The 21,686-nt window shown below is 35.8% G+C and overlaps 1 protein-coding gene and 1 pseudogene across 7 annotated transcripts in view; both read right to left on the reverse strand.

The window, feature by feature from the left end:
• RAP1GDS1 (Rap1 GTPase-GDP dissociation stimulator 1) overlaps nt 1-21,686 on the reverse strand; it is a 275,737-nt gene that overhangs the window by 8,222 nt on the left and 245,829 nt on the right. For all 7 annotated transcript variants that reach the window (XM_077142767.1, XM_077142766.1, XM_077142770.1 and 4 more), the window contains 2 exons: nt 12,372-12,498; nt 9,795-9,923 (listed from right to left, as the gene is read on the reverse strand). In XM_077142767.1, coding sequence (XP_076998882.1) covers nt 9,795-9,923; nt 12,372-12,498 — 256 coding nt within the window. The remainder of the gene's footprint in view (nt 1-9,794; nt 9,924-12,371; nt 12,499-21,686) is intronic.
• Nucleotides 336-2,479, reverse strand: LOC143668513 (arginine--tRNA ligase, cytoplasmic pseudogene; annotated as a pseudogene).

Genomic DNA, 21,686 nt, shown 5'->3' on the forward strand with positions numbered 1-21,686 from the left:
GTCAGAAGAATGCATTAGACGTTAGTCTGTTAAAAGATTAAACATTTGAAGTTTCACAAAACAAAAAATAACCAATCAATGAAATTAGTTTGCCATAAAGAAAAGAATCATTGTTTTTCCTTTCCAAAAACAATGATTCATATGATTTAGTACCCGTTTATAGTGAAATTTAAATTGCTTCTGATTAAAAATGCATGCATACACACATCCTGTCTAGTGCACTACATATTAATAAAGACCCTATTATTTAAGATTTCTATTATAAAATAGAAAAGATGGAATGTAATAAAAGAGCTTAAAGTATTAACTATTATTCCGAAACTGCTGTTGTGGTAATGGGTGTTAAAAATTGTTAGTCCTAAATTTGAGTATTTTTAAATATGTGAAAATAAGATTGCATGAACGTATATGGCAAATGGTCTTTTTTTTGTCTTGACAAACTTTCTTTACTTGTTTTTGTTGTATCCACAAGACTGTAAAAAAGCAAACAGTGCTATGGCCACTTTGGTAAAAAAAAACAGTGTTTAAACCTAAGAAGGATTACATCCTTTGGACAAGTTTTATTCCCAGGATATCGAACCCCTTGGCCATAACAGCAGTTACTGCTTCACACAGCAGCATACGTCACATGTTCACCTTTAACGCTTTTCTGATTTGACGATCTTTCTCCACACAATAGCAGCTATCATAGAACTCTGTGATAGTAGTTGTCAGCTCATTAATATAATCACAGAGAGTGTGAAGAAACAAGTCATCTAAAATCTTTTGCAGAATCTCAGGGAACCGTAAGATACATCGACCTAGTTTCCATTCTTTCTCATAGTCCAAAATGATCTTAAGTCTCTTGAGCAGCTTTCTGGAGCATCTCTTCATCAATATTGGCCAGTCGCGCAATAGATCTGATTCTAGTAAAAGCATAGAAGTAAGCAGCTGTGTTTCCTCTGTCATCTAGCATTTTGTCAAAGGAAAAGATGTAGTCATTCAACTGGTTATGGGAAAGATCAGCATATTTGATACAGGCATAAGCAACAGATGTCTGAGCAGCTTTCAATTCCTCTGGGGTTAAGACCTTGTCTCTTTTCTTTTTCCTTCAATTTGTCAATGGGTCGTTTTAGTTCTTTTTCCAGAAGGTCTATGAGGCGCACTGTCTCACCTGAACATGCTTTAAACTTTTCCTTGTCCTCCCCCAGCAAAACACCAAATCCAGCATGTGACACTCGAGTTACTTTAGGGTCATACCAACCAATCATATGAGCAGTGGCAAACACTGTCTAGAAATGCAAAGACTCTCCACTGCACAGATAACCATGTTTGCTTTTTCCTCGTAGTCTTTGTTTAAGAGCAGCCAGGTCAGATGTACCATAGGTACAACCTCCATCTGATTTTACTATGGCTAATGGTACAGAACACCCTGGTACAAACACAGTTTTTCTGCCATCAGACTTGCACAAAACCTTGAGCTTCAAATTCCTTCACAACGTCATTCTTCCTATCTTGATAGAAGGACTCTCCCCTTTCTATTAAGGAGATATCCAATGCATCGTAGATTTTATTGAACTCTAGGCGGGAGACATCACATGATGAGCTTCCAACCTTTTATGATGTCTGGATTTTTGCTCTGGAGCAGAACTACACACTGATGTGCTCGCCTCTTAAAATCCTCCTTGGTATCAAATCTCTTATTGGATTCCTTGCCTGAAGATCCCCAATAGGAGGTGAAACAGATAATGTGGAAATTTATCTTGCAGGTGAGCAATGAGCATACCAAATTGAGTCCCCCACTCTCCAATGTGATTTAACCTTAGCACATCATACCCTGCAAATTCAGAGGCGGCACATGCTCTCTCCTATGATGGCTGACCTAAGATGTCCTACATGCATCTCTTTAGCTATATTGGGAGAGGAAAAGTCAACTACAATCTTTTTTATTCTCTCCAACAGCAGGTAGTTGAACTCCATTGACCAGGAGGTTAGTCAGTTGTCCTGATACAAAATCCTTTTTTAAGTGGACATTAAGAAAACCAGGACCAGCAATTTCAACTTTTTCAATACATTCCTTGTCTGGAAGGTGTTTGGTAATGTTTTCGGCAATTTCTCTTGGATTAACTTTCTGTTCCTTGGTTTTGAGCATCTGAGAAATACCCATGGCACTGTTACACTGATAGTCTTCAAACTTGGGCTGTTGACTTGGTGTGACTATCAGAGGAGGATTTTCCAAATCTGGATATGCAGTCTTAACGGCACAATCAAAGACCTCTTGTAGGCGGCTACTGATGTTAATCATATTTTTGGTTGGTTTATTACTTTCTACTTGAAGACTCTTTTGAAGAACATTCAGTCGATACTTTAATTTTAAATTCTCTTCTTGCAATTGCTCCAAATTTGGAGAAGCTTCTAAACAGCCACAGTTTTTCAACCAATCGATCTCAGCAGTCAGAAACTTAATCTCTTTTCCTTGGTTCAAGAAGGCCGATGATGTTCAATGTTTCTCTGAGCTGAAAGAGCACATGGTGAACATAGCGGCCTCTGCTGGCTTTCTCTGCAAATGGTTTTTAATGAATGTCCACTCATGTCTTTTGTGAAAAAGGGAATTGAGTCATGTCTTCAAGCTTATTTCAAATGCCAAAGTAATTTTCTTTCATATTAGGGAATTTCAGCAATTGTGTGTGTGTGTGTTTTTTTTTAAGGAATCTCATATATACGCATATAACTCATTCAAAACGCAGACTGATTTTAAAGATTTCTTTTTTTGGCTTATAACAGTAGAAATTTATTGCTTCTGAATTCTGGAAGCTGGAAATCTGAAATCAAGGTTTGGCAGGGCCATGCTCCCTCTAGAACCTGTAGTGGGGATCCTTCCTTGCATCTCCTAGCTTCTGGTAGCTCCCAGCAATCCTTGGCTTGTAGCTACATGACTCTTATCTCTGCTTCCATCTTCACTGCCTTCACAAGCCCAATATGACCTCATCTTAACTTGATTCCATCTGCAAAGACTCTATTTCCAAATAAGGTCACATTCACAGGAACCAGGATCAAGGACTTCAATATATCTTTTGAGAGGGGACACACTTCAACCCATCATGCCCTTTGAGCAAGTAGGGATTCCACAACTTCCAGCCTACAGAGGGCTGAGGAGTCAATGCTGGGAGACGAACACCCAGCCTCAGAGTAAGTTCTCAAGGTTCACCAGAGATCATCACTATCAGCAATGATTTGCAGGGGTTCCCAGGGGCCAGTTTGGAGGTCATGGACACATGCTTCCCACTGGCTACTCCTGCTGGTTGCAGCTATATTTTTCTTAATCTTTTCCTGAGGATTTTGGATGTTTTTTTTTTCTTATTTGGGTCATATATATTTTTAATTGACAAACAAAAACAACATACATACATGAACATTCTAACATAACACACATTCCACACATGGTGTGCGATCAATGGCTCACCATATCATCACATAGTAGTATATTGATTACATGATCATTTGTCAGAACATGTGCATCACTCCAGAAAGAGAAATAAAAAGAAAAAACTCGTATATACTATACCCCTTACCCCTCCCTCTCATTGACCACTAGTATTTCTATCTATCCAATATATTAAATAAAGATGTTTTTTATTTGTTCTCAGTAGCCTATTTGGAAGCCTGATCCTAATCAAGACAGTGCCTTATTGGTTTTAAGTGGTACAGACTACGAACTGCATATACTTCAAGTATGTGAATTCTACCAAGCAGTTTGCCCACCATATCCAGGGAGGATTTTCTTCAGCATCTTAATTAAAACTTTAATGGAGAGACTTAAAGACTCATTTGAAAACAGACATATCAATTTCTAAGTGATGATTTTGGGTTTGTAATGTTATAAATACTTGATTGTAAACTTAATTCAAAAACTGATAAAAAAATTTCAGTCCCACAGCTACTTGAATTTTTCTAAACTTATTTTGGAGATTTCCTTTATTTTCTTTTGAAAGATCACTCTGTACAAAAATGCAGTTCATCATGTTTACAGCGTTATTACCATAATTCAAAATTATGTATATGTCTAACAAAGTTGTATAATCATAATTTAAGTTTGTTCAAAATATCTAAGCTTATTGCTTGGCTTTCTAATTAGACCTGTTGCATTTAGTAATGTCAGAAGTGTATAGGTTTTCTTAGTTCATTCATTTTCATTAAAAAATTTAGATTTATATTACAGATGGCATTCTTTTTGCATCAACTTTTTCTTTTCTTTCTTTTTTTGTTTTTTGCATGGGCAGGCACCAGGAATCAAACCCAGGTCTCTGGCATGGCAGGCGAGAACTCTGCCTACTGAGCCACCATGGCTCTTTTTGCATAAACTTTTAACAGAATAGCAAATAACATGAAACATCTAAGTAAATGCCTAACCTAACCTAAGACATTTGCGGCCAATGATAAAATCACTGGTAGAATTAAATTCTTTTGTTTTGTTTTAATATACGTGGTTTAATTTTTTGTTTGTTTGTTTTTGCATAGACAGGCACCAGAAATCAAAACCGGGTCTCTGGCATGGCAGGTGAGAACTCTGCCTGCTGAGCCACCGTGGTGTGGCCTGCCCTACATGGTTTAATTTTTATTGTGTATATAGCTACATGATTAAATGAAATAAATATTAAAAGTTAAAAAAATGCTTTAATGACAGTTATGAACATGCCTTAAACAAATTAAAAAATAGAAAGTCTCAGCAAAAAAAACAGATGGTATAAACAAGAACCACATGGAATTTTAGAACTCAAAAATACAATACTCAATGGGCTCAACAGAGTGAATTTGAAGAGAGAACAAGAGAAATTATTCAATCTGAGCAACAAAGTAAAAATAAACCAAAAGAAAAAATGAACAAAGCCTCAGGGACCTGTGGGAGTATAACTAAAGATCTAACATTTGTGTCATTGGAGTCTGTGAAGGAGAGGAGAAATATAGTGGGGCTGAAAACACAGTTGAAGAAAGAAGGGTCAAAAACTTCCCAAACTTAGCAAAAGACATGAACCTATAAATGCAAGAAGCTGAGCAAACTTCAATGAGGATAACCTCAAATAAATCCATGTATCATAACCTAAACTTCTGAAAACTAAAGACAGAGAAAATTATCTTAAAAGTTGTGAGAGAGAAATAACACATTACCTATAGGGAAAAAATAATTAGAAAGACAGGATTTCTGATCAGAAACCATGGAGGCCAGAAGGAAGTGGCACAATAGTTTTCAAGTGTTGAAAGGAAAGAATTGTCAACTCCAAATCCTACACCTAGGAAAAATATTTTTCATGAATGAAGAAGAAATCAGGATATCCTCAGATGAAGGAAAACTAAGAGAATCTGTCTTTAGGAGCCCTATAGTAAAAGAATGGCTAAAGGAAGAGCTCCCTAAATAAAAAGGAAATGATTAAAAAAAAAAAAAGGAAACATGGGACATCAGAAGATCTCAGTAAATAAAAATGTGGATAAATACAATAGACTTCTCTTCTTGAGTATTCTCAGTTATATCTGATGCTGTAAACAAAAAATTTAACAGTTGGATGTAGTTTTAAATGTACACAAGAAATGTTTAAGACAACTGTACTACAATTGAGGAAGGGTAAAGGGACATAAAGAGAATAAGATTTCTACACTTCACTTGAACTTGTAAAATGATTATATTAATAGTATGTGTAAAATCTGTATATACAATGAAATAAATACTGAGTACAACCACTAAAAAAGGCTATATGAAGAGTATAGATAAAACAAAATGGAATTCTAAAGGCTGTTCAAGCAACCAAAAGGAAGTCAGGAAAAATAAAACAGAAACAGGGCGGGCCACGGTGGCTCAGCAGGCAAGAATGCTTGCCTGCCATGCCAGAGGACCTGGGTTCGATTTCCGGTGCCTGCCCATATTAAAAAAAAAAAAAAAAAAAAAGAATAATAAAAAAAAAACAGAAACAAAAAATAGAACACATCAAAAATAAAAAATGAAATTTCAGACTTAAGCTATATGATAGCAATCATTATATTACATGTAATTGGTTTAAATACGCCAATAAAAAGAGACTGGCAAACAAGAGACAGAAACAGCCCAAACGTCCATCAATGGATGAATGCCTAAAAAAGTTGTGGTATATACATACAATGGAATAGTATGCAGCTGTAAGATAGAATAAAGTCATGAAGCATGTAACAATGTGGATGAACCTTGAGGGCATTATGCTGCATGAAATCAGCCAGAAACAAAAGGATAAATATTGTATGGTCTCACTAATATGAACTAACATTAGAGAGTGAATTTTGGGAGTTTAAGAACATAGATTGTCAGGAGATGGAAAAAGGATAGAGATTGGACATTTGATACAGAAGGAATACAGATTGTACAAAAGGACTGATTATAAAAATTCAGAAATAGCACAATACTACTTGATTGTAACATAAGAATATAAATAAATATACTGAAGGAAGCTGAATGTGAGTTTGATTGAGGGAGAAGGGCTGGGGGCACTTATGAAACCAGAAGGAAAGACAGGGATAAAGACTGAGATAATATAAATTAGGAAATGCCTAGAGTAGTCAATGATGGTGATTACTGTACAAATGAAAAATGTTTTTGCATGAGAGAGAACAAATGCATATCAGCATTACAAGGTGTTGAAAATGGATAGTACACAGGAAAAAGTACAATCAATGCAAGCTACGGTCTATAGTCAACTATTTAATATGCTTCCACGGAATGTAACAAAGGCATTTTACCAAAACTAAATGTCAAAGGTGGTGGTAGGGGGCATGGACTCTTTGTGAAAGAAAAGGAAATGTCTTCATATAGATTATGGTGGCGATGGCATGTCTATATAAGGTTGGATTGTATGATGTGTGAATAAAACTGTTTAAAAATGAACAGAGAGAAAGTGCTAGAGAAAATGTGGAGAGAGGTACCTATTCACTGCCAGTGGGGAAACTAAGAGGTGCAGCCCCTTGGAGGGCAGTGTGATAGTTCCACAAGAGGCTAGGGGTGGCGTTGCCATATGATCCTGAAACCCTGTTACTCAGTATAAATCTGGAGGAACTGAGAGTAGGTACAGGAATGATATTTGCATACTAGTGTTTACAGCAGCAGTGTTCATGATCCACAATGGATGGAGGTGGTCTAAGGGTACAATAACTAAGGAATGGAAGGGGGAATTATGGTTTATACATTCAACAAACTACTGTGCAGCCACAAGAAGGAAGGAAGTTATAAGGCATACAATTAGGTTAAACTTTAAGGACTGTATGCTGAATGAAATGTCAAAAACAAAAAGACAAATATTATCATGCCTCACTAATATCGACTAACTGTAATATAAAAATTCAATGAACTGAAGTTGAGAGCATGGGCTATCAGGTTGGGGCCTACTGCAAAGGATCCTAGATTGTAAGCTCTTACAGCAGTCACATCTATTCAGGACGTGTAACTCTTATTTCTAAATCTGAGGTAATGAGCTGTTTGTATATAACCTGGTTGTTCCCAGAAACTGGGTATTTATGTGACAACTGAGATTCAGTTAGAGCTCTGAAGCCATGAAAGCCAGCAGTATCCCATACAGGAACTGTTTAAAAAGTTGAAAAAAGGATCAGACTTCGAGTAGAAATATGAAGGAAGCTAATCTGGATAGTACTTAGTTAGATCAGAATACAGGGTAAAGGATGATATCATCTATATTTTAAAACTTCAACTTTGTGAGACCAAGAGGAGAGATGTTTATTTGGTAAAAAATTTATATTTTGGGGCAGGCCACGGTGGCTCAGCAGGCAAGAACGCTTGCCTGGATTGCCAGAGGACCCAGGTTCGATTCACGGTGCCTGCCCATGTATATTAAAAAAAAAAAAAAAAAATCTATATTTTGGATAGTGTATTTCCTAATTTAACTTGTATGGTCAGTTTAGTTGAACATCATAAGTACATGGAATCTTGAATAGGACAAGAGATTTTATTGATTTGTCCAGGTTAGTGTGATGCCCTGATACATCCTAGGGTAATTTGGGCAGTGAATAAAGTATTTGCAAAGTCCCCTTGTGGGATTGGTTAGAAAGGAGGAAATATTTAACAGCCCCATTTGGAGAATTTTTGATATTCTTGCAAGCAGTAGGGACAACCAAATCACTAGGCTGAGCCCTCTATACTGGGGTTCGCTCCTATGAAACTTATTCCTGCAAAGGATAGGCTAAGCCTACTTCAAATTATTCCTAAGGGACATTCCCAGAGAACCTCTTTTGTTGCTCATATGTGGCCTCTCTCTCTAAGCCAACTCAGCAGGTGAACTCACTACCCTCCCCCCTACATGGGACATATGACTCCCAGGGTTGTAAATTTCCCTGGCAATGTAGGACCTGAATTCGAGGGATGAGCTAGGACCCAGCATCATGGGATTGAGAAAGCGTTCTTGATCAAAAGGGGGAAGAGAGATATGAGTCAAAATAAAGTCTCAGTGGCTGAGAGATTTCAAACAGAGTCAAGAGATTATCCTGGAAGTTATGCTTATGCATTATATAGATATCCTTTTTTAGTTTATGATTATTGGAGTGGCTGGAGGGAAGTACCTGACACTCTTGAGCTGTTTTCCAGTAGCCTCGATTGTTGAACACAATTATATAAAGATATTAACTTTATAATTTGACTATGTGATTATGAAAAACTTGTGTCTGACAGCTCCTTTTATCTAGCGTATGGACAGATGAGTTTAAAAATGCATTAAAAATAAACAGATAAGAGGGGTTTTAGGGGTAAAATAAATTGGATAGATGGAAGTACTAATAGTCAATGAGAGGGAAGGGTAAGGGGAATGGGATGTATGAATTTTTTCTTTTTATTTCTTTTTCTGGAGTGATGCAAATGTTCTAAAAAATGATCATGATGATGAATTCACAAGTTTGTGATGATACTGTGAGCCACTGATTGCATACTATGTATGGACTGTATATGTGCAAAGAAGGGTCAATAAAAAAAAATGTATATATAAAGAGATTGGCAGAGCAAATTTAAAAACATGACCCAACGCTGCTGTCTACAGGTTGAAACCTAAAGGATGGAACATGATATATTATGCAAACATTAATCAAAAGAAAACATTATTAAACTATATTAAATCAGATAAGGAAGACTTCAGAGAAAAGAAAATAACCAGACACAGAGGACTTTTACAAAATGATAAAAGGGTCAGTCCACCAAGAAGGTACAGCAATCCTAACTGTGTACTGCACCTAAGAGTTGCAAAATATGGGAAGGAAAAACTGATAGAACTGAAAGGAGAAATGGACAAACCTACAATTATAGGTTTGAGACTTTGACCATCTTCTCTCCACAAAGGTAAAATAATTAGTCAGAAAATCAGCAAAGATACAGAAGATCTCAACACCACTGCCAACCAAAAGGTATTTAATTGTCATTTATTCAACATTCCACCCAACAAAAAGCAGAACACACATTCTTTTTAAGTGCTCATGGAACTTACACCCTAGTATGCCAAAGATTTCTAGGTCAAATGTCATAGCAAACAAAATCAGAACTGTTCTTTACATAAAATAACATTTCAGGGTCAATGAAACTTTTGGTTTTTAATTTCTAACGCAATTTTGCTATTAATGTTTTTAAAATTATTATAGTATCTTTTGGGAATATTTGTAGCTGAAAAGTAATCCTATATTCCTTCATAAACTAATTTCTAATGCCTTTTAAACCCAAAGCCACAATTTAGTATTTAATGTTCTATTTTTAGTATTTAATATTAATCATGTGTTAATGGACATCAAATGACAGAAGAAATACTTACCAGACCCCATAAGAGCACAGATCAGGACCATGGAATTATATTTGATTTCAGGAGCGCTTCTCTCATCTGCTAGCAGTTTGTATAAAATCTGAACAAGCTTAGTATTTTCTAAATCTTTCTCAGCAGTGCCTGGGATATGAAACAATTGAAGCATAAGTTATATTTACTGTGCACGAACCTCATACAATCTGGCTAAACACTGTTTTCCTTTCTAGAAAGTATCTATCACGATACATGTGAAACCTTTCAAAAGAGACTGGTAAACAGCAATGACCTAGATATAATACTAAATTCAGATCCTGTGAAAAGACTAGAGTTAAATTTTAGCAGTCATTTCACGAGTTTCAGGTTAACATTCAATATTAAAATATCCCTTTAATTTAAGGCAGTTGTGGTGCTTTGGAGCTATGTACCCAGAGAAAAACAACATATTCTTAAATGTAATCCATTCCTGTGGGTGTGAACTCTTATAACTAGAGGACCTTTTGATGAGGTTATAGTGTGACCCAGATGAATCAGTATGGATCTTATCCTATTACTGAAGGCCTTATAGGAAAGTTCACACAGAGAAAGAAAGTCACAGATGGAGCAGCCAGAAGCTGAATATCAGGGGAATCTGGAAGAGAAGGGACAATCTAGGAGAGGCCACCATGTGCACTATCATGTGACAGAAAAGCCAAGCGCCAGAACTCCACAGTCTTCTGGGAGAAAGCATCGCCTTGATGATGCCTCCTAGTTTCAAAATCAGGAGCCAACAAATTCCTGTTGTTTAAGCCAACTCATTGCGTGTATCTGATTTAACAACCAGGAAGCGAAAACAGCAGTTAAATAAAACCTTTACTATGGAAAATGTTAAATCAAGACAAAATAGAAAAGAAGGTATAATGATATCTTTGTATCTATCACAACATCTTTAAGAATAATCATGGCTAATCTTGTTACATCCATCTCTACTCTTATTCACCTACTTTCACCCATCCCAAATGATTTACAGCAAGTCCTACAAATCACATAATTTCATCTACAAACACTTTAGTATGTATCTTTAAAAGATGAAGACTCAATGCAATTCTCACCAAAATCCCAGCAAGGTTTTTTGTAGATACAGACAAGCTTATTCTAAAATCTATATGGAAAAGCAGAGGCTCTAGAATTGCTAAAATAATTTTGACAAAGGTGAATGAAGTGGGAGGAATTACTCTACCCCAAATTAAGGTTTTCTATATAGCTACAGTAATCAAAACTGTATTATTGGTGGAGGGCTAGACACATAGATCAATGAATCAGATGAAAGCATACAGAAACAGACCCAAGCAAATATGCTCAACTGATTTTTGACAAAGGTACAAAACCAATTAAAGGGAGAAATGACAGCCTTTCAACAAATGGCACTGGAGTAATGATTAATCCATAGGCCGAAACTGAACGTTGACCTAAACTGCCTAACTTATACAAAAATTAATTCAAAATAGATCACAGAATTAAAGGTAAAACATAAAACTATAAAACTTTTAAAAACCATAGAAGAAAAATCTTTAGGATGTAGGGCTGGGCCAAGAGTTCTTAAATTTGACACCAAAAACATCATACGAAAAAGAAAAAATTCAGGAAATGGACCCAATCAGAATTTTAAAAATTTGCTCTGTAAAAACCCATTTTAAAAGGGTAAGATTATAGACTGGGAGAAAATATTTGTAAACTATACCTCTGACAGGATTAGTATCTAGAATTCATAAAGTGCTCTAACACTTAATAGCAGAAAAACAAATCAGAAAATGGACAAAAGACATGAAAAGACTTTTCACCAAAGCATACATGCAGATGGAAAACAAGCATATGAAAAGATGTTTAACATCATTAGTCATTAGAGAAATGCAAATTAAAACCACGCATTATCATTACACAGTTATCAGAATGGCTAAAATGAAAAGCAGTAACAACATCAAATGCTGGTAAGGATGCAGACAAAGACGAATCATTCATACAGTGCTGGTGAAATGTAAAATGTGGTACCATCAGTTTGGGAAACACTGATAGTTTCTTAAAACACTAAGCATGCAACTACCTTACAATCCAGTAATAGCACTGAGTTATTTATTCCAGAGGAATGATTAACTTATGTTCACACAAAAATCTGTACACAAGCGTTCACAGCAGATTTATGTTTAAAAGTCCAAAACTGGGGCAGGCCATGGAGGCTCAGTAGGCAGAGCTCTGGCCTACCATGCCAGAGACCTGGATTCATTTCCTGGTGCCTGCCCACGCAACAACAAGTCCCAAAGTGGAATCAGCTCAGACATCCTTCAGTAGGTGAATGGTTAAACAAATTGGTACATATATATCATGAAATACTATTCCACAATAATAAAGAATACATGAAGCAACTTAGATAACTCTAGGGACAGCTGTGGGAAGAACCTGTAGAATATGAGTTTAAATACAACCAGATATAGGTACAAACGTAAGTTTAACAAAATTCTTCTAGGCAAGGCTCCATCTGACTTCTGTTCCACTCTGGTACTTCTTTTTACCCAAGATAAAAATAGATGAAAATAAGTTTGTCACTGGAATACTTACCCAATTCTAAAGCTGCTATTAGTGCCAAAGCAACAAGGGCTTCATTCTGCATTATTACATGTTCACTAGTCGCCATGGTAACTAGATGCTTGATGCCACCACTCTGTACAATGGTTTTAATTACATCCTACAATAAATAAATATTGTAGCATTATAAACTTTAATTTTAAACATAAAGGAACTGCATTACAATCAATTTATTGTTAAATTGAGTGGTTTTCTGACACTGTCCTGTATGAATCATTACATTCAAGCATTTTTTTCTTCACAAAAGAAAAGGAAAAAGTTTTTAGCTTTAAATAAATTCATCAAAAGACAACAACTTAAAATGCCCAAGTGGAAAAGTCTATTGCAATTCATATGCAATGCAAGGAATAGAGTCCCAGAAGTGACCAAATCCAAAAAAAAAGTGTCACTGTCTCAACTGTTGGTTTACCACAGGGTCAACGAGGGGGATAAAACTTGGAATGAATAGAAAGCTCTTTCTAAGTTTTTATCATCGGTACCAGACAGTTGTTCTCCAAATTATTTGTTTATTTATTTATTTTGATGTAGTTTTTACCCTTTGGTTGGACCTGATAAATATGAGAACTAGAATATATACCATGGGACTTGAACAGAATCATAAAACAAAATTCTTGGTCTTCCATATTAGTCATGGTAACTACAGCAAAGGTAATAGTTCCTGGATTCAATCAATTCTAGTACTAAATCCTTTGACTTTGAGCAAATTTCTGAATTTCTCCATATTTTATTGACTTCATTTAAAAAACTGGGATAATGTACATCTCTCATAGGTTTTTTTTTTTTTTTTTTTTTTTACATGGGCAGGCACCAGGAATCAAACCCAGGTCCTCAGGCATGGCAGGCAAGCACTCTTACCTGCTGAGCCACCGTGGCCCACCCTCTCATAGGTTTTTGTGATACTTAAAAGAAGTTATTACTTGAAAAGGACTTAAAAATGGCCACATTTATTTCTAATACCCATTTTTGTCATCTCATTGAGGGTTTTATCTTGAATTATTGAATTAAATATGATTTAGTAGGAAGTGTCAGTTATAGAATATTTAAAAAGTAAATTTCTTTGTTACTTTTCACTATTTCTAGTAATTAGAAGGAACCGCTGCACATTTTAAGAAGCAGTCTGAGTTAGCTTCAACTAACTGTAAGCAGAAATATTTTTCAAATTAATTTGGTAAGATCTTTGAAAAACCTTTCTCTTATGCTTCCATCCTATGTAAATTCTGAAGAAAACTATTTATAGAAAGATATCTCTGCTTTGAACCCAAGCTTGTTTTGTGATCAAACATTCTAAATCAATGGAGTCCAAGTATTGAGTTTTTATAGTAGTTGTTTCAGAATCTAATGAGTCCTTCCCTTCTATCAACCTCTTTTAGAAAGTGAAAAATTGTCTTTTTTTTAAAACAAGGAAACTACCTTTTATAAGCTTTTTATATAAAAGAGAGGGGAAAAAAAGCTTTTTATAAAGAACAGAAAGCCTCACAGCATATTGGTTACTGTGACAGCTTATTTGAAAATGATATAGAATTTTTAAAATTAGTAAAGAATTTTAGTAAAATCACAAAAAGCTTAATAATGAAGACTACAAGAAATTAATAAGTACCTATGCAATCACCTCAGAAAGGTCCCTGGACTATCTTTCATCCACTATTCTATAACTGATCCTGAAAAGTTCACTGTAATAATAAAGGAAGGGTAGGGAATGAATGAAGGAAATTTACACATCAGAAATGACTAGCACACCACTAAGTCCTAGCACAGCTTCTTTTCCATTTCACTTTTCTGGAACGATATCTGAACATTTCCTTTTAAAAGTCCTGCCCTCTCTGCTTCTTGTTCAACAAATGTTTACTGAATAGCTACTCTGTAGAATCACTGTGCCTGACACAAAGGATGATAAAAGATAAATAAAGCATTGTACTGCGTCATATGACAGAGAGTATAGTAACATTGACAGCTAACTTTATGAAGTAATAACTGCAAGCTGGACATTGTACTGGCTAGTTTATAGATATTAGCTTATTTTTTCCTTATAGAAAACACTATTAGCTACATATCTCCAGTTTACAGATGAAGAAATTGAAGCTCAGATTAAGTGCCCAATGTGATCAAGTGGTGTGCTGGTTTGAAAGGATGTATGTACCCTAGAAAAGCCATGTTTTAATCAAAATCCCATTTCGTAAAGGCAGAATAATCCCTATTCAATACTGTATGTCTGAATCTGTAATTAGGTTATCTCCCTGGAGATGTAACCCAATCAAGAGTGATTGTTAAACTGGATTAGGTGGAGACATGTCTCCACCCATTTGGGTGGGTCGATGATTAGTTTACTGGAATCCTATAAAAGAGGAAACATTTTGGAGAATGCGAGAGATTCTGCTAGAGCAGAACATAGTCACGAGAGGCAGTGAGCCCACCAGCCAGTGACCTTTGCAAACAAAGATGGAAAACGCCTCCCGGGGAGCTTCATGAAAGGAAGCCAAGAGAGAAAGCTAGCAGACGACGCCACGTTTGCCACATGCCTTTCCAGATGAGAGAGAAACCCTGACCCTGTTCACCATGTACCTTCTCATTTGAGACCCTGAACTTCATCAGCCTTCTTGAACCAAGGTATCTTTCCATGGATGCCTCTGATTGGACATTTCTATAGACTTGTTTTAATTGGAACATTTTCTCAGCCTTAGAACTGTAAACTAGCAACTTCTTAAATTCCCCTTTTTAAAAAGCCATTCCGTTTCTGGTATATTGCATTCCAGCAGCTAGCAAACTAGAACAAGCGGTAAAACCAAGATTTAAATTCAAGCAGTTTGGCTACAGGGTTCCTGTTCTTAAGCATATGTGGTCCCTGTAAAAGTATATATACAGAATCCATCATAGTGCCATGAGGCAGTTACTTAATGTGATGTGAGAAGCAACTATGAATTATTATATTTTAACTTCAATATATTTTTAAAATGAAGGACATTAGTACCACTTCATAGAGCAAGGAGACTTATATGGAAAATTACAAATAATTCTAATCAATATACTTAACTAATCCACAGATTATTTTAGCCTCTTTGAAACCATTTAATTTACAAGAAGTAAACTATAAATACATCAATGGGATTTTTTTTAAGTAGTCCTCCTAAACCCTAGATGCCTGCAAAGTCTATAAAAATGTTGGAGATATTTTACAATGTTATACAAAGTTTGAAAAAATGTTTTTTTCAATCTTATTTCTCAAGGAAAGTTAAGTTTTGATACGTATAAAACCAAGGCAAATTATCCATGCTAACAACCTCACCTTAGCAGTTATAGCCAATTTGTTCTTGATTACTGAAAAAAAAAAAACAGCTTAATACCTTGTTGAAAATTAAATATTGTTGACTACAACGGAATGTTTTACAATAGGTTTGAATTTGAGATAACCAATTTATAAGATTGCAGTCTGGTATAGCGACTGCATCACCTAATAACAATTTTCTTTCTGAAAATTATATAATAAAATCCTACTTCACAGCATAAGATTTATATTTTTTTGATGAATGACTAAATACATTTGTTTAAATATGTTTTTAGCTTCATAACTGATGAAGAATATTTTACTCTTAAAGAGTAAAGAAAAAGTGTTTAATATGAAGGAGATTTTACATTCTTAGCATAGAGGCAAACCATATTTCTTTTTCAGTTTTGAATATGTGAAGTCAAAATGCCCAGCAAGTTGGTCAGGAAGGTGTGAATTTACCTAATGGCATGAGAACAGGAATACAGTTCATATAGCTAAGATGGAAGGATAGTCCGTGAACATGGATTAAAAGAATATTGCTAAGATGCCACACTATCTGTGCCAGTTTTAATCTGTTGTGTACTCCAGAAAAGCCAAGTTCTTTTAATCCTCATTCAATATTGCTGGATGGGATTGTTTTTTTCTTTTCTGTCTCCAGGGAGATGTGACCCACCCAATTGCAGTTGATGACTTTTGATTAGATAGTTTCCGAGGAAATGTGTTTCCACCCATTCAAGATGGGGTTGCTTACTGGAACCCTTTAAGAGGGAACCATTTTGGAAAGAACCAACAGAGCCCACACAGCCAGAGACCTTTGGAGATACATAAAGAAAACACCTGGTAGGAAGCTGTTGAAGAGGCCTGGAGAGAAAGCTAGCAAATGTCGCCATATACCTTTCCTTTCCAGCTGAGAGAGAAACCCCAAACATTATCAGCCTCCTTGAGCCAAGATATCTTTATCTGGATGCCTTAGTTTGACATTTTTATATCCTTAATTTGGACATTTCATAGCCTTAGAACTGTAAACTTGCAACTTAATAAATTCCCTTCTTAAAAAGCCATTCCTTTTCTTGTATATCGCAGTCCAGCACCTTACAAACTAAAACACCACCCAAAGCAATGTACAGATTCAAGGAAATCTCAATAAAAATTCCAACTGCCTACTTTACATACACGGAAAAGCTAATACAGATTCATATAGAGTGCATGGGTGGTTCAGTGGTAGAATGCTTGCCTTCCAGGCAGAAGACCCAGGTTTGATTCCTGGACCATGCACTCCCCCACACAAAAAAATCACATGAAAGGGCAAGGACCTGAATGCCAAAATCATCTCAAAAAATAACAAAGTCGGAAGACTCACACTTTCTGATTTTAAAGCTTATTAAAAAGCTTATGGTAATCAAAACAGCATGGTCCTGGTAGAAGAACAGACATATGGGCCCATGGAATAGAACTGATAGCACAGAAATAAATCCATGTTATCTAGGGCCTATTTGTTTTTTACATTTTAACATATTTTAAGAGCAGTTGTAGGTGCCCACCTGATTTTGCTTTTTACGTACGCTCTACGGCAGGGTCACATTTCATTATTTTTCCATGTAAGTATCCCATTATTGCAGCACCATTTGTGGAATTTTTTGTTTGTCTTGCTTGCTTGTTTGTTTTTTGGAAAGTGCATAGACCAGGAACCAAACCTAGGTCTCCCGCCTGGCAGACAAGAATTCTACCACTGAACTACCCTTGCACTCCCTGATCTGATTTTTTTTTACTGTAATTTTTTCTGTTCCTTTGTTTCATACTCTTCTCCTTTTTCTTACACATGATTGTATTATCTAAATATAATCATGTCATTTCTATGTCTGTATCCTTCCTTAGTTTAGTAACGTTCATGTAATCCTATTTATGTAAGTTTATACATACACAAACATGTTTATACACATACATTTTATATGGGTGAATGTTTCTTTTTACAAAGATGGGACCCTACTGCATGTACTTTTTTGGATCTTGTTTTCCTCATCCAGCATTTCCTTGTGGAAATTCTTTTAGGTCAACTTGTTAGTTGTAAGCCAGTCTTTTCAGTAACTTCATAATATTCCATGGTGTAAACAGTACTATACTTTGCTCAGCCATTCCTTTTGAAAAACATTCATAATGTTTCCAAGTTTTTGCTACCAAGAACAATGCTGTAATAAATATCTTTGTATTTATTTTCTTATGCATTTTTGCTATCATTTTTGTAGGCGAGATACCTTGAAGTGGAATTATGGATCAAAGAGTACAGACATTTTTGGTAGATGTTACCTGATTGCTTTCTAAAGAGTCCTCATAGAGTCAGTTTAAAATAAATCTTTATATAAAATACTGTTGACATTAGTCTTTCCATTACTTTCATTAAAACTATTTCTAGATATAGTATTTGCTTATTAATTTTTTTTATATTTGCAACATACTTTTTAAAATTTATTTATTAATTAAAACAATAACAAACAAAAGCATTAACATATAATTCCATTCTACATATATATTCAGTAATTCTCAATATCACATAGTTGCATATTCATCATTTCTTAGATCATTTGCATCAATTCAGAAAAAGAAATTAAAAGACAACAGAAAATGAAATAAAACAATAATAGAAAAAAAGATTATACATACCATACCCCTTACCCCTCACTTTCATTTATCACTAGCATTTCAAACTAAATTTATTTTAACATTTGTTCCCTCTATTATTTATTTTTATTCCATATGTTCTACTCGTTTCACGACAAGGTAGATAAAAGGAGCATCAGACACAAGGTTTTCACCATCACACAGTCACACTGTGACAGCTATATCATTATTCAATCATCCTCAAGAAACATGGCTACTGGAACACAGCTATACATTTTCAGGCAGTTCCCTCCAGCCTCTCCATTACATCTTGAATAACAAGATGATATCTACTTAATGCATAAGAATAACCTCCAGGAAAGCCTCTCGACTCTGTATGGAATCTCTCAGCCATTGCCACTTTGTCTCATTTCACTCTTTCCCCTTTTGGTAGAGAAGGTTTCCTCAATCTCTTGAGGCTGAGTCTCAAGCTCATTCTAGAGTTTTTCTCAATCCCTTGATGCTGAGTCTCAGCTCATTCTAGGATTTCTGTCCCACGTTGCCAGGAAGGTCCACATCCCTGGGAGTCATGTCCCACGTAGACAGGGGGAGGGTGGTGAGATTGCTTGTTGTGTTGGCTAGAGAGAGAGGCCACACCTGAGCAACAAAAGAGGCTCTCTTGGGGGTGACTCTTAGGCCTAAATTTTAAGTAGACTTGACCAATCCTTTACGTGGTTAAGTTTCATATGAACAAACCCCAAGACTGGGGGCTCAGCCTATAGCTTTGGTTGTCCACACTGCTTGTGACAATATCAAGAATTCAATGTGGGGAAGTTGCATTTCTCCCCATTCTCACCATTCCCCGAAGGGGGCTTTGCAAATACTTTTCCACTCACTGATGGAATCACTCTGGGATTCATCGGGGCATCACTCTGGACAAACCAACAAAATCTCATGTCCTACCTGTGTGCTTATTAATTTTGTGTATTACTTTTTTAAAAATGGTTTCTAATTGTAAAATATATACAACAGAGCAAAGAAAGAAAAAAGCAATAATTTTCAAAGCACACTTCAACAAGTATTTACAGAACAGATACCAGAGTGTGTTACGGGCTATCACTCCATCATCTCAGCTTTTTCTTTTTAGCTGTGCCAAAACACTGGAGGCTAGAATGACTATTAGTATAGTGATTCAGCAGCCATACTTGTTGGTTAAATCCCATTTTCTCTGTTATACTTCCTCCTTCTCCTTTAATCCTTCTCCCAGTCTATAACGATCTTTGGGCAATGCCTGTTCTGACTTTTTCATGCTAAGAAGGGGCATCCACACTAAAGGACGGCGGATATAATTAACTGATAATACTGGAGAAGCTGGTCCCTCTGAGTTTCAGGATTTATTTGACCAAGGAACCCTCCGGCAGTTCTGGGAAATATATGTTTCAGCAAGACAAACCAAGTGCAAGAACCCTTTACAGGAGTCTCAGTACTTGATTTTTGACAAGGGACCCTAGTGTACTCAATGGGAAAGAGTAGTCTCCTCAACAAATGGTGCTGGCAAACTGGATAGAATATCCACATACAAAAGAATGAAAGTGGATCCTTACCTACACCATATACAAAAATTAATCAACATCAAAATGAATCAACATCCTGAATACAAAAGCTAAAACTGTAAAACTCTTAAATGACACAGAGACACATCTTCAGGACCTTGTATTAGACAACTGCATCTAAGATTTTATACTGAAAACATTAGCAACAAAAAAGAACAAATAAACTGGATTTCATCAAACTTAAAAAGTTTTGTGCATCTGAAGACATTATCATGAAAGGGGAAAAAAAATCAAAAGAATGGAAGAAAATATTTGGAATCTATGTATCAACTAAGGGTTTAATATCCAGAATATAAAAATAAATGCTTTAACTCAACAACAAAAAGACAAATAGCACAAATAAAAAATAGGCAAAGGATTGAATAGACATTTCTCCAAAGATATACAAATGGCCATTAAGCACATGAAAAGATATTCAATATTATGGGAATGCAAATCAAAACCACAATGAGAATGACAGAGGGAAGAGGCCTGGGGGAAAAAATGAAATCAGAAGGAAAGACAGATGATAAAGACTGAGATGGTATAATCTAGGAATGCCTGGGGTGTATAAGGATAGTGACTAAACGTACAAATTTAAAAATGTTTTTGCATGAGGAAGAACAAAGTAATGTCAATACTGCAGGGTGTTGAAAATAGATGCTAATTAATATTTTAAAACTTCAATTTATGTGTGAGACTAAAGCAAAAAATGTTCATTTGGTACAAAATTTATATTTTGACTAGTGCATTTCCTAATATAACTTATATGGACAGCTTAATTGAACACCACAGTACATGGAACCTTGAGTACGGCATGAGATTTTGTAGGTTTGTCCAGAGTGATGCCTCGATAAATCCCAGAGTGATTTGAACAGTGAATAAAAAAGTATTTGCAAAGTCCCTTTGGGGGAATGGTGAGAAAGGGGAAAAATTCAACTTCCCCAAGTGGAGAATTCTTAATATTCTCACAAGCAGTGGGGACAACCAAAGTAATAGGCTGAGCCCCCCAGTCTTGGCGTTTGTTCATATGAAACCTAACCCTGCAAAGGATAGGCTAAGCCTACTTAAAATTAGGCCCTAAGAGTCACCCCAAGAGAACCTCTTTTGTGGCCTCTCTCTTAGCCAACAGGACAAGCAAACTTACTGCCCTCCCCCTCTCTACATGGGACATGACTCCCAGGGGTGTGGACCTTCCTGGCAACATGGGAAAGAAATCCTAGAATGAGCTGGGACTCAACATCAAGAGATTGAGGAAACCTTCTTGACCAAAAACGGGAAGAGTGAATGAGACAAAGTAAAGTGTCAATGGCTGAGAGATCCCAGACAGAGTTGAGAGGTTATCCTGGAAGTTATTCTTTTTTTTTTTTTTTTAAATTTTTTTTTTTTTTTTTTTTTTTTAAGGAAAGACAGAGAGAAGGAAGGAAGGATAGAAGGAAGGAAGGAAGGAAGAAAGGGAAACATCTTTTAAACATTTTCTTGTTTTATTGTATTCTGTTTCTCCGTTTTTGGTACATGGGCTGGGGCCGGGAATCGAACCGAGGTCCTCCGGCATAGCAGGCAAGCACTTTGCCCGCTGAGCCACCGCGGCCCGCCCTTAAATTTTTTTATTAATCAAAAAAAAGAAAAGAAATTAACACAACATTTAGAAATCATGCCATTCTACAAATGCACTCAGTAATTCTTAGTATCATCACATAGATGTATGATCATCATTTCTTAGTACATTTGCATCGATTTAGGAAAAGAACTAGCAAAACAGCAGAAAAAAATATAGAATGTTAATATAGAGAAGAGAATTAAAATAATAATACTAATTATATATATATATATATAAAA

This window comes from Tamandua tetradactyla, chromosome 24, assembly GCF_023851605.1.
Source record: "Tamandua tetradactyla isolate mTamTet1 chromosome 24, mTamTet1.pri, whole genome shotgun sequence".
NCBI lineage: Eukaryota > Metazoa > Chordata > Mammalia > Pilosa > Myrmecophagidae > Tamandua > Tamandua tetradactyla.